Source organism: Phyllopteryx taeniolatus, chromosome 15 (assembly GCF_024500385.1).
Source record: "Phyllopteryx taeniolatus isolate TA_2022b chromosome 15, UOR_Ptae_1.2, whole genome shotgun sequence".
Classification (NCBI taxonomy): domain Eukaryota; kingdom Metazoa; phylum Chordata; class Actinopteri; order Syngnathiformes; family Syngnathidae; genus Phyllopteryx; species Phyllopteryx taeniolatus.
Window position 1 is genome coordinate 2,003,977 of NC_084516.1, and position 12,231 is coordinate 2,016,207.

The 12,231-nt window shown below is 44.2% G+C and overlaps 2 protein-coding genes across 7 annotated transcripts; one reads left to right on the forward strand and one right to left on the reverse strand.

The window, feature by feature from the left end:
* Window positions 1-395: 395 nt before the first annotated feature.
* Window positions 396-3,886, reverse strand: zmat5 (zinc finger, matrin-type 5). The gene is made up of 6 exons (XM_061747953.1): window positions 3,485-3,886; window positions 3,191-3,366; window positions 2,796-2,858; window positions 2,611-2,691; window positions 999-1,107; window positions 396-944 (listed from the first exon to the last, which is right to left on the reverse strand). Exons 2-6 carry the CDS (start codon window positions 3,315-3,317, stop codon window positions 806-808), a joined length of 519 nt encoding a protein of 172 aa, XP_061603937.1. The 5' UTR covers window positions 3,318-3,366; window positions 3,485-3,886; the 3' UTR covers window positions 396-805.
* A 16-nt stretch (window positions 3,887-3,902) lies between these two features.
* On the forward strand, window positions 3,903-11,996 carry ttc33 (tetratricopeptide repeat domain 33). Of its 6 annotated transcripts, XR_009784593.1 has the most exons (6): window positions 4,074-4,321; window positions 6,768-6,849; window positions 7,462-7,593; window positions 9,518-9,860; window positions 11,482-11,610; window positions 11,700-11,996. XR_009784593.1 is itself a non-coding variant. In XM_061747949.1 (5 exons), the coding sequence occupies exons 2-5, from the start codon at window positions 4,107-4,109 to the stop codon at window positions 9,854-9,856; spliced, it is 768 nt and encodes a 255-aa protein (XP_061603933.1). In that variant the 5' UTR covers window positions 3,903-3,990; window positions 4,072-4,106; the 3' UTR covers window positions 9,857-10,572. The 6 variants fall into 6 exon arrangements, 5 of the variants coding, with proteins under 5 accessions (XP_061603933.1, XP_061603936.1, XP_061603934.1 ...); XM_061747949.1 differs by lacking the exons at window positions 11,482-11,610; window positions 11,700-11,996 and adding an exon at window positions 3,903-3,990 and having other exon boundaries at window positions 4,072-4,321; window positions 9,518-10,572; XM_061747950.1 differs by lacking the exons at window positions 11,482-11,610; window positions 11,700-11,996 and adding an exon at window positions 10,591-10,992.
* Window positions 11,997-12,231: the final 235 nt, after the last annotated feature.

Below are 12,231 nucleotides of genomic sequence, written 5' to 3' on the forward strand. Positions count from 1 at the left end.
CTTATTTGTGTAACGTTGACTGTATCAAGTGTCCCTTAATGTAACGTAAATGCTGTCCGAATGCATGACATCCAATAATAAATACATTTAAAAAAAAAAACAACAACGTAGATTACGCCATGTGAATTTTTACACTTCAATTTTGGTTAGTTGTCAGTTCTTGCACACAAAAATCATCATCAAATATTAAAATATTTCTGAACACATTTCTATTTTTAGATTTGGGTGAAAAGTATATAGTGAATGATGAGTCAAGTTGTTTTGTTCATTTCTGTTGTTTGATTTTTGAGTTGGACATGCACGGCGGTAGCGTTTCGCTTCAATGCAATAGATGGGACCAAATGGCTAGCATGTACCAGTATGACAATTTTTTTTTTATAATACATAGATTGGTGTAGCTGCTGATGTTTATTTTTAATTCAAGTCGCAGCGCACCACTTCCGAGGGGGAGAAAAAAAACAAAACACATGAGTTAATCCTTTCAATGCTCACTTTTTTTAACATCACAGTGGGAAAAAAAACCCAAAATGTCCAAATAAAGATGATTTTCTCCCCAATAGAATGCTTAAAAATAACAATTGCAAGATGGGCTTTAGAGGCCACGCCCACAACCTTTTTTTTTCCAGTGGGGTCATTTTTTTATTTGAAATCCAACAATAAAAAAACTACAGTAGTAACATTCCAGCTCCATTATCTTGGTGCCAAGGAAACGTCGATGTGAGTTGAGGAGCTTCATTTAGACGAGAGTAGTCCTTTGTCCCCATCTATAGTACAGTATGAACCTTTCGGGGTGTGCGTCCGCGCGTCACCCCCATTCCGCGTCGCCGTTGACTTTCCAGCCGCCCGGGGGCGGCGGCACCAGCGAGGGCGGCAGGTCCGGAATGGAGAAAATCTGCGGCGGGACGTCGCTCGGCATCCGTTCCTCCTCCCGGGCGTCTCCCGCACTGCGCGGATGAATAATTCAATTGTCGGCCATCAGACGCGCGCGTTAATCGTACCCTTTGCCGGCCCCGCCGCTTCTCCGCTTTTCCCGCACGGCCAACCAGACGTCCACGTTGGGCGCGGGGCGGCCGGGGTCCTCGGAGCCGTCCGAGCGATGTCTTTCATCTGCGGGAGAAAGGCGGTCATGACTTATTCAAAGACGTCTGGACACGCGACTCCCAAGCGCTCGGCGGCGGGGAATGATCCGATTCCGATTATTTACTACAAATAACGTACAGCGGTACCTTGACTTGAAATGTCTTATCTGTTCGAGTCGCCAGAACAACAATTTTTGTCATGTTATTTAGTCAGAAAAACTTTGTAAAAATGTACAGCAATAAGTTATTGGATGGTAATGAATTAAACAGTTTGTACATCATGATTTCATGCTTTGCCGTTGACATTGTGCCGCTCCTTCTGGTGTGTGCACCTTGGCCACCGGGGGGCAGAATAATACAAGCCATGCAGACAAAAAAAGAAGCGCTTCACAAGTGACTCCGTCGTTTTTTGCGGAAGATAAAGAATATATGCCTGTGAGTATTGTTATATTGTGTAAATCTGTTGCCTTCCTGTTTGTGTTCAAACAAGTTGCTTAAACGGTGATAACTAACACAACATCGATGTTAGTTTCATTAGCCCAACATTGGAATTTTCCATTGCATATTAGCATCAAGCTAGCGGACTTTCATAAGTATTTGGCATGGTTAAATACACAACTACCGTCACGGAGTTTTGTCAGCCCATCTATTGGGTTTTGCATTAAGCTAGCAGTCTTTCGTAAGGCAAAGTTGGTTAAACACACAATATGTAATTCGTTGTTTTATGTTTTGCGTTACAGTTAACGTCTACTGGGGGTGGCAGCTTGAAACATTTTTTTTTTTTTTTTTTTAGACGAATTGTTCGTTATCTGCTGCTTGTTGTGAAGTTCGCTGGCACCATCAAGCACCAGCTAACCCAAAGTTTTGCCTGCAACTGGGAAAAAACAAAAAAACAACAACAAAAAACATCTATGCCAGTGACGTATAATGATCCAACTCACCTGTGTATCGACCTTTTGCTATTTACACAACAGAATAATAGCAAAGTGTTCAACTAAACAAGCCCGCATTTCACACATTTGAGTCACCATTATTTCACGCGCCTTGCCTCGAAAAAGTTTGGGAAAACGCTGCATTAAGCGACCAGAAAGGCAACAAGCCAGCGACATGACTTATTTACAGACGTCTAGACGGTATTTGTCACACGTCCTTTTTTTATTTGACAAGCGGCGCGTGGTCTCCGGGTCTCTTCATATTTTTCTAATCAAGTAACAAATCCCCACACGTCTCCTTTTATGGTCAAAATACATCAAGAGACAAATGTGTCGCGCTGTCAAATTTACTGCAGCGGCCCGCAAGGGAACAAGAAGAAGCGTCACTACAGCATCATGCACTTCTGTCTACTCGCACAAATATTTACTTGCAACACTGGCAATCGCTCGGCAGAAAGGACGGCGCGTTAATAAGAGACGACTCACAGATGTTTCTTTTTATATTAATAGTATGAAGAAATATTACACTGTGTGCTTAAAAGGTGTTTTCGTCAGTCTGTTCGAAATCCAACAGCGCCCTCGAGTGGCGAGCCGCTTACCTTGCACCCTTCTTTGCAAATGGAACATCTCTGCTTCGGACATGTGAGAAAACCTGCAGCTGGGGCCAAAATCACAAATGCCTGAAACGCAAATGACGTATGTGATCACTCGTGGAGGCAAAAACACGTTTGGACTTTGCAGCTTTGCTGCAGCTGAGTGCACAAACGGCATTTTGTTGTGTTACCTCTTTGGAGGAACTTCCTGCAGGGTTTCTTTGCTTGCTCGTCTTTTAAAATATCTGCATAGCCTGCAAAAAAAAAACAAATGTCAACTGTATACAGTATATAAAATTATTTACTGTACATAAAAAGATGCACTGCTTAAATAAAAACCATTTATGCAGAGTCCCAGACATGGCATGAGGGGGGGGGGGGGGGGGGGGGGGGAACAATTTCGTGCGCACGGACTACTACTTTGTGTGCACGAACTAGTATTATTATTATTTTTAATTTACATGTCATATCTGGGGCTCCGTACATTTATTTAGGACTAGAATCGTAAAAACAAAATTGCAACGAACAAGCCGAAAGGGTGAGGGGAAAAAAACGGGTCGAAGGGTAAAAGTTGATTTAGTTTCACCTCTAAAATGATCGAACCAGGCCTTTTTAGCTCTCTGGTGCTGCACACCGAACAGATGTTTTTTCCTGTTGTGCATGTTGTCCTGGAAGGAGCGCTCACAGTAGTCGCAGTAGTATCTTTTCCCCATGTTTTCGTTCTCACGGAACAACAGCAAAATGTGGCCTTTTAAAAAGCCCCTGAAAGACACAGAAATATAGAAAAGACTTGCTAGCTTGCTAACAAAAACAAGTCGTTTTCTTTCATCTTTGTCGATCTACGCAGCGAGAAGACTACATGCGATTCAACGTTACATACCTCTGCTAAGACCGTTTTTTTTAACCACATTAAAGGCATTTTTAAATAGAAAAAAATAAAAATAAAACAGAACCACGACAAAAAGAACAGTGGCCGTGTAGAGTCTTCGGATTACAATCAGAAGCGGAAGCGAACCTTTGCGCACGCGCAATGACTCTACCAAGATGAGATGTGATGGGCGTGTCAATACGCATTGTAGTTTTTTTCTCTTGCTTTTTTTCATTTTTACCCACTTTATTTTCTTAACCTTATGTGTCAAGCCCTCCTCCCACTCTCTAACGTTGTTCTTGTTCTTATTTTGATACGTTTAATATTTCTTAAGGCCGTATCCAGACTTGATAGATAAGCGTCTTTGTCATGTCATGTTGTTAAATAAAGGTCTCTCTCATGATGATGACGTAATCAACACGCGCCCGTTGCGGCATCCAACTTCGTTTTTTTTTTTTTTTTTTTTTTTTACTAGCTATTGTGATTATTTGTACTCTTGTTACACAATATATTATCTAGTATGTGTTAATATTTATCCAATAATATCCTCACACCACATTCGCCTGGCTAAATAATTAATACGCGTCTGTTTTCTGTAGACTTGAGTGTTAAGCCGACCACACCGACCGGGGATATGGCGTCCTTTGGCTGGAAGAGGAAAGCGGGCGAGAGGGTATCCAAGTCGGCGGCGCGGCACTTCGAGGAGGCCGACCAGGAGCGGAACGACGCCGACGGGCAGGTGGACTGGCAGCAGGCCGTCAAACGCCGCCGGGAGACCCTGCTGGGGGACTGCGCCGCCGAGAGCCAGCGGCTGAAGGAGGAGGGCACCGCGCTGGCCGAGCAAAACAGGTCTTGTTGTCCTCGCGCGCACTGACGGGCGTTGTTCGGCAGGGGGCGCCATTGCACAGAAAGCCTTTCATTGATTGATTCGTCTTCGTTTCCATTGTTCATTTATTTCTGTCTGACCCAAATCAATGAACTCATTCGCTGTCAGCCGTTTTGCGAGTTCCCCATATTGCCACCTGTTTTAGAGCGTTTTGACTGATTTTCAAGACCCACAGAATATTGTGTTCTGTGACAATATAAAGAGTAAACTTACCAAAAGAAAGCGTAGACCCTCTTCCTTCACCCCCCAAAAAGTTTGTTTCTAACTTTTTTCATTCTTTAATAGTCAGCAGTAGAACATTGGTCGGTTTCATTTCGTATTTGTGTGTTTGACTGCTTGTCCAGTTCGATAAAAGGCTGACAGCGCATTAGTAACTGGCTCACTTCACCCCAAATTTGAGTTTCATGCTCGCAAGTAAACGTTTGGCTCATAGCACAAAGCAAAAAAAAAAAAAAAATTAAAAATCGACTAGTTGAATGAAGAATTATTTAAGTTTTGCTCACTTTAGCATTCGCTGACTCTTGGAAGCATCTATTTATTAATAGATTTCTTTATTCAATTCACCCCCCACATCCAGTTTGACCTTGTAACTTGGAAGTTTGGTAAACATTGTCTATCGTGAGTTGAGCCACCAAAAAGTCTCAAGAATCCTTGGCCTGCACGACACAGGAAGTGGTTATTTGGGCCATTTCCCAGTGTCCTCGAACGACCTCCTCCAAAAGATTTTGTCCGGTCTCTTTTTCCACCTATATTTAAATGCGCCGTTGTATTGAGTAATAGTCCAGCCAGACATGAAGTTCAAATCATTTCTTTTCATGGCCACTTATACTGCAGTCATGAGCACATTCCTAACACTAATTATTCGTTCTTAATCAGTCTGTTAGTTTACGCAAATTTTTTAACACATGCATTAATATTACGATATTTGAGTGCATTAGTTTAAGCAAAACACATTGTCGTGGCTCTCCCCCCCCAGGTGTAATCTGTTGTGACATGTGCCATTTGTTTGTCACATTTTGAAAAGAGATTCAGTAAATGCAGGCGTGTAATTGTTTCCTGTGTCCTCAATAATTGTTATCATAGAAAAAAAAAAAGTATGTAACACTCTGGGCTTCTATTGTGTGTTGTTTGATGCGTTATAAATTTACCGAACATCAGCGCTAATCTTATTAGCATGTCCAACCAGGGCGCCGTGCTGGTCACGTATTATGTTGATTGACTGCATGTCAATACACCGACATTGCGCAAGACCCCGCGATGCGACTATTGCGCACACGTACGTTGCGATGACGATGCTCAAAGGGTTATATTGTGCAGCTCTAATTTTGACTGTTCCACTTCCTGTTTTGAAAGGGCCAAACTCTTGTTTTGTTGGCAAGCGTGAAGCTGATGGTTATTATTCAGCGAGACAGCTGCAAACTCAAATGGCCCCTGATGGGAAAGTGGTCAAAGGTCCATTTGCGGGTGTCGAACAAGGCGCGACGACCTCCTGTTCAACCTCCACTCGTGGACATTTGACTTGTCTTCGCTGTGAACTGTGTACACAGTAACCTGTTTTAGCACATAGTTTTCACACAGGCTATGCCGAGCACCCGCGCATGTTGCTTCATTTCCTCACATGGTGCGCTGGCGGTTTGCTGACCGTTTCGACACTTCCATTTCCTTCCTCGTTGACTTGTTTTTTTTTGTTTTTTTTTCTATGGAACGTCTTTCCCACAACGAGGCGGCTAACGGGTTCCAATGAATGTACGCTGCGGTTTATCGCCGCAAACAACTCAGAACTCACAATGATTCATATCTTGGAGTTTCACTCGAGTGAATGACACAAGAAAGCAGTAAAAGACTGTAAGAAGACCAAGCCGTTTTTTTGGTTTTTGTTTTAGCTTGGAGCGGCCATTTTGGCCATTTCCAACACTTGCACAACAGTTTTTGAAAAATTCAGCCCCTGAAGCTGGTTTGACCTAGTGACATGAAATTTGGTAAGCTTGTCTATCAGGAATTGACCCACAGAAAAGTCTCAAGAACACACACAGGAGGTCTTCCATTTTGGTTTGACGCAGCCGTTTTGGGGTCATTTTGCTCATTCCTTCAAAGACAAACTCATCCTGGAGATTTTGTCCAGATTGCAAGCAAATTTCACCCCCGTACGCGAGACGGATAAGCGTTTTGGGAGTGCATCTCGCTAAGTGTATATGACAACCTTATGCAAGACTGACCTGTCAATAACATGTGATATCACGCAAGGCTGCACTGAGTAAACACGCGGCCCTTTCGTTAGCTTACATAACACAAGTCAAACACGCGGGTAAAGACGGACAGCTTTTATTTGACATTCTAAATCCTTGATTGCGTTCACGGTTTATAAAAGCAAAAAGTAACGTAAAAGGAAACGATCGTGTTTTTCTTCAGGCACAGGGAGGCCGTTAAGAAGTGGGATGAGGCCATTCAGCTGACTCCGGACGACCCGCTGCTGCACGAGATGAAGGCCCAGGTAAACTAGAGACCTTGCCGGAAGTCGCAGTGTACAGTCCCAATTTACCGTCACGTCACAACACTCTTGTTCTTCCAGGTGGAAAAAAAACAAAGTGTCTCTGACGGCACCGCGAGTAAACAAAACCTTCCTTGTCATTCGGCCAAGGCAGAGCGATTGAGAAAACGGAGGAAATGGCTTGAATGGAAGATTTTCTTCTGGCGGGGTGGTCTCATGCTCCCAAGGGAACTTTGTCTCTGATTGGCCGGCCTTGTTCTCTACCGCCGTAGCTCGAGCGTGTAAAGTGTCAGTAAAAACAAAGATGTTAAACTGCAGCGGCCATGGTCATGGTAGATGTAGGCTAAAGGCTAGCACACTAGCACAACTCATAAAAGAACCTCGCCTTGCAATGAGTGGTTCTTCTGTGTGACTTATAACCTGGGAGTTTTAATTTCTACATTATCTTACCGAGAAGGCTATGATCGCGTGCGTTTTCTGTTTGTCGGATTAATGGCACGGACGTGTTTTTGGCTATCTCCGCCGTAGCTGGCGGGATCTCTTCGGCCCTGCGATAGTCACCCGCATCCCGCCACCCCGAATTTTCCCGCGGCCTGAATTTTCTCCCGCTTCCAGGTGCTGACGACGCTGCAGGAGGTCTTCCCCGCCGTCGAGGCGGCCGAGACGGCGGTGAAGCTGCGGAGCGTGTGGTGGGAGGGCTGGCAGACTCTGGGCCGCGCCCAGCTGAGCATGGGCGAGGTCGACCTGGTGAGTGAGAAGCGCTCGATTCCCAAAAAAAGGGAAGGCTGGCCGTCAAAATGACCACGGTGTACCCGCCTTGCGCTTGTTGTCATTATACGTTATGGCCAAAGTCGTCTGTTCGGTAAAACACAACACGACACGAAAAGACTCGCCTTCTTTTCCGTTAAATCGGACGCGTTTGGTTACAAAAGAAACAATATTTACCTGTTTGAAAATCCGCAAAATTGTCCAGTGCGTCGGCAGGCTGGGAAAAAAATGTGTCGATGGTCTTCGGAGTAACTTCCAACTGTTTCCCATGCGTAATGCTCCAATTGAATTTAGAAATAATTCTGGTCCGATCGCAGTTTTCATGATGTCAGAGCTTTTAGAGCCGGAGGTGGTCTTTAGTGTATAGAACTACACAAGTCTTATGTAAACTCAGGTAGAGTTACTGTGTAACTCTTGGTTTGTGTCTTCATGAATATATTAGACTGCCTCCCGGTGGCCAAGATGTTTTGGCTGGAACGGCTAAATGGCCATCGCCATTGATTGCGATGGGGAAAGAGGATTTGCGAAACGATTGCTTTGAGTTGCGAGCGTGGTCACAGAAAGAACTGACTCTCCTCTCAAGGCCCCGCTGTGTTTGCACTTGTGAATTGGCACCGCTGCTTCGAATGTTGCGCCTCACGTCATCGGCGCCGAGGGAAACGCTCGGAAACGAGAGCCGCGTCTCGCCTCTGTTCTTCTTGTGCGACCTGTTTTACGGCCAAGACAATAGGAAGTGTTGAAAGTCAAACACACACACGCACACGCGCACACCTCCACGCACAGCGTTGCTAGAACATCTATTTTTAACCCAGGCTTGTCCAGTCGAGTTTCAGGATTTTGTAGGCTCCGACATGTTCGAGTGGAATCATTCCGCTCGCTCTCTGTCGATTTTCATCATCTTTTTTTTTCCCCCCCCCCCCTAATGTTTGACTTTTATGCGGTTTTCTGTTTAGGAAATGTTAGAAGCAGTCGTCGTCCAATCACGGCGAGGCCGCTTCGTCAATATTTAAGTCAACCAATGGTGGCAATCGTGCAAAATATTTGGATGCGGGCAGCACATCGTAAAAAGTTCTGAAGTTCACTGCACTAACTTCGCAGGCATGATTTAAAAACAAATTCACATTTAAAGGCAGTACCTGGAATTTTTTTTTTTTTTTTTGTCTGTTGGTTTTGGTGTTTGACGGCGCTTTCCTAGCATCTCTGAGAGTAGTGGTCGTCTTTCACGTTCTCCCGTCTGCTGTGCAAACCAGAGAGAAAGAAGATGGAGAGAGCGGAGGAGGAAGAGTGGACAAAGGAGAAAGGAGACGGTGTGAGAGAAGGAGAAGCCGTCGAAGGAGGGAGTGAAGGAGTAGTAGAGAGCAAAGGAATGAAAGAGTGAAAAGGAGGACAGGTTGAGGGAGAGAGCGAAAAGGAAGAGAGTGTGAAAGAGGTAAGGGGCAACGGAGGGAGTGATAGAGAGAGCAAAAAAGGAGGAGAGAGTGAAAGAGAAGGACGATGAGGAGGAAAAAAATGCATCCGTTCCAGCCTACCACAAAACACCAACAAAAAAGTTTATTTTTAGATCCGAAAAATAGCTCTCGCGGTCGCAACTAAGCTGCAGTAATATTCGTCATTTTTTGCAGAGGATCAAGAATATGTACTTGTGAGTAGAGTTCTTTTGTCGGGCTCAATGTTGCTCCACCATTTGTGTTCAAATGTGCGTTACTTAAGTGGTTACAACATTGAGACATAGATACTAATGTTGTTAGCCCGTCAATGGCATTTTACATTGTGTGTTAGCATGAAGCTAGCCGACTTTCCTAATGCAAATTATGTGCTTGTTTTAAATAGGCAACCTGTGCTTTCTTTTGGTGTTATGCTTCGTTCAAATGACTCTGAGCACAGCCTGCGTGTTTGCGTACAGGCGCTGAGGTCCTTCCAGGTGGCCGTCCACTTGCGCCCGTGGGAACGCGCCCTGCGGCAGGACGACCTGGCGTGGGCGCGCACGCTGCGCCGGCAGAAGGAGGCCGCAGGAGAGAACCTCCGCCGCCGGGAGGAGGACGATCGGCTGCGGCTCTCGGACGTCCCGGAGCTCCGCGGGGACTTCGACTTCGAGTCGGACGAGGTGGTGGCGGCGTGCGAGGCCGTCGCTCGGCGCCAGGCGCTGCCGGCCGCGGGCAACGTGCTGGCATCCGGGGAGGGTGCGTCGGGGGACGCGGCGGAGCCCTCGCTGGAAGATTTTGTCAAAGTGAGAAGACTGTGAACAGGTATGCATGAGGAACGTTGACTTTGTGGTACAACTGCACAATCACCAAACCTTCCGCCAGAACAGTGTTCCACAACTTTTATTCAACCAACGCATTTAATTTGAAGGCATACAAAATTGGAGGGGAAGCAAAAAAAGTGCAGCTACTGTAATGATGATGTCGTCTCACTTTACTCAAAGATATTCTTGCTCAGAAAACGATGCACACAGGTTAATTGTACCTTCTGCCACCTAGTGGAAGCGCATTGCATTGTTCTGCCTGTCACTATACGTCGCTGGCGTAGATAGAGGAACAATGACCCTGTCAAGTGAATTCAGAGTTTTGGTTCTAATGACATGAAACATGTTTGAAGATAATTGCTGAAGGGGCTTCAGGATGGTGCGGCCGGCCGCCTTAGAGCGCCTCGTTGTCGCCGCGTGGAAAAGTACCGTGAAGTCATGCTGGAATATATTCCATCCACTGGAGGCGCATCCATTTTCCAGGTGCTAGCGTCGCTATTCGGTTGACAGTTGAGCAGGCGTGGTTTCACTCCCACAGCGTTTGAGAGCGGATTGATTTGTCCCGATTTTATAGCCTCGTTTTATGAACTTGACGACATTCAAATTTGCCGCTCTCCTCTGTGGTGTGTCAAATGTAACGATTCTTAGCACACTTTTACATCATTGCAAAACTTGTGAAATAAATGCACTCAAGTACAAATGGAGCATTTTCTTTTTTTCGTGTGTTTAAGGCAAAGAAAGCTGCTCAGGCCCTCATCTGAGACGCGCCATCTTGGTTTCTTCCCCCCCCCCCCCCCCCCCCCCAATTACATAAGAAGAAGAAAAATGGGAATCGGCTTTTTCGTGTGCAAAGAGGAAGCGAAGACTGATTGGTGTGGCTAGAGCAGCAGCTGCAAATATACCAACGTGGTATATTTTCAAATAATGCATAAATGACGCTCAAAAAGTTTTATGCAGCCTTATTTGTCATAAAAATGACATTTACCCTAAAATGCACCATTTACAGGTCTTAAAATTGACACATAGACAATTTAAGGTTAACATGATGACATGGTTTGGCCTGTATTAAATTGTTGTTGTTTTATCATTTAAAATAAAAAGAAAAATGCGATAGACTGGCAGTAATCCACAAATGAGTTGTGGCTTTTTCGGTGCCGACGTGCAACGGAGAAAAGGAGATTTGGATAATTGAATTGTTGAAGAAATGGCACTTCGTCCTTAAATGCACACTGCAAAGTGTCGTTGGAAATAAATAAAGGCGTGGTAACTTGCAAATCAAAAGTATTGAATACAATTGATCATAAAATGAAGACGACAATCAATCTCATAGTTGCGGGGTATCCATGATCGCTTTCAAATATTAAAAAAAAAACTTTAAAAAAATGACATTTAACCTTTAAATCTCGCCCTTCAGTTAATTTCAAAATCTTTTTTGTTTGTTTTTTTGTTTGGGCTAACAGATCGCCTCTTTAACTGCCTCTCCAAAGAGATTTTAGAAGGGAAAATCAATGCCGCCCCTGAAAAAACAATCCAAACCATTTTTGCTTTTCTTTTCTTTTTTTTTTTTTTTCCTTCTTTTTTTTTTTTTTTTTTAAATTTATTAAGGGCGTATTGTTCTCCAGCTTCTGGACGAGGGCCACCTTGACCAGGATGTCGATAGAAAACGTCTGTGTACAAAAACGTCGTAAAAATAAGCCGACATTCCTCGTGAAGATCTCAGTAAGGTCAAGACGAGAGCAGTGAGATGAAGGGTGATTTTTATTTGACTGATTGATTGATTGATTGATTGATTGATTGATTGATTGATTGATTGATTTTCTCCCCTTTGTCCACGGTACAGCGCCCAAGCGATCGCATTTGAGCGAGGATCAATCCATTTGAAGTCACTCTCCAGCTTGTCTTGGATCAATCATTGCCATCACCTGTGACGGTCAAAATCGCTCCTCAAGGCCGAAGAGTCATCGGGGTTATTTACGCTGACCGACAAACCCAATCAAATCACTTGACTGCTTACGTAAAGTCATTCACTGCCGTGGATGTTTGCAGGTAAATCTCAATACATTTGAATATGGTAGAAAAGTCCGTATATTTCAATAGTCATACATTATATAGATTGATTAAACACTTGGGAAAATTTCTCCATGACAAGTTATTTTCATTTGTCATATCAAACGCACATTTACAGACGATATGCGGCACCAAATTCAATACCCAAAGTCGCAGGTTAGCCCAATAAGTCTCGACACTTGTCATTGTTGACTTTATTGTTCGTCATGTCATATTCTAATTTCTGGAGATGGCGAATTTGTTTTTTGTTTTTTGTTTTTTTTGCTGTAAGCTATAATCATCCAATTTATACATATTTTTGAAAA

What these genes read in the sequence shown, in the direction of transcription:
- zmat5 (XM_061747953.1), bottom strand. Translation starts at nt 3,317, where the DNA reads ATGGGGAAAAGATACTACTGCGACTACTGTGAGCGCTCCTTCCAGGAC. An exon ending in CTGGTTCGATCATTTTAGAG is followed by an intron (nt 2,859 to 3,190) that starts GTGAAACTAAAT and finishes TTTTTTTTGCAG; the next exon opens with GCTATGCAGATATTTTAAAA. An exon ending in TTTGCAAAGAAGGGTGCAAG is followed by an intron (nt 1,108 to 2,610) that starts GTAAGCGGCTCG and finishes TTTCTCCCGCAG; the next exon opens with ATGAAAGACATCGCTCGGAC.
- ttc33 (XM_061747949.1), top strand. Translation starts at nt 4,107, where the DNA reads ATGGCGTCCTTTGGCTGGAAGAGGAAAGCGGGCGAGAGGGTATCCAAG. An exon ending in GCGCTGGCCGAGCAAAACAG is followed by an intron (nt 4,322 to 6,767) that starts GTCTTGTTGTCC and finishes GTTTTTCTTCAG; the next exon opens with GCACAGGGAGGCCGTTAAGA. An exon ending in GCATGGGCGAGGTCGACCTG is followed by an intron (nt 7,594 to 9,517) that starts GTGAGTGAGAAG and finishes GTTTGCGTACAG; the next exon opens with GCGCTGAGGTCCTTCCAGGT.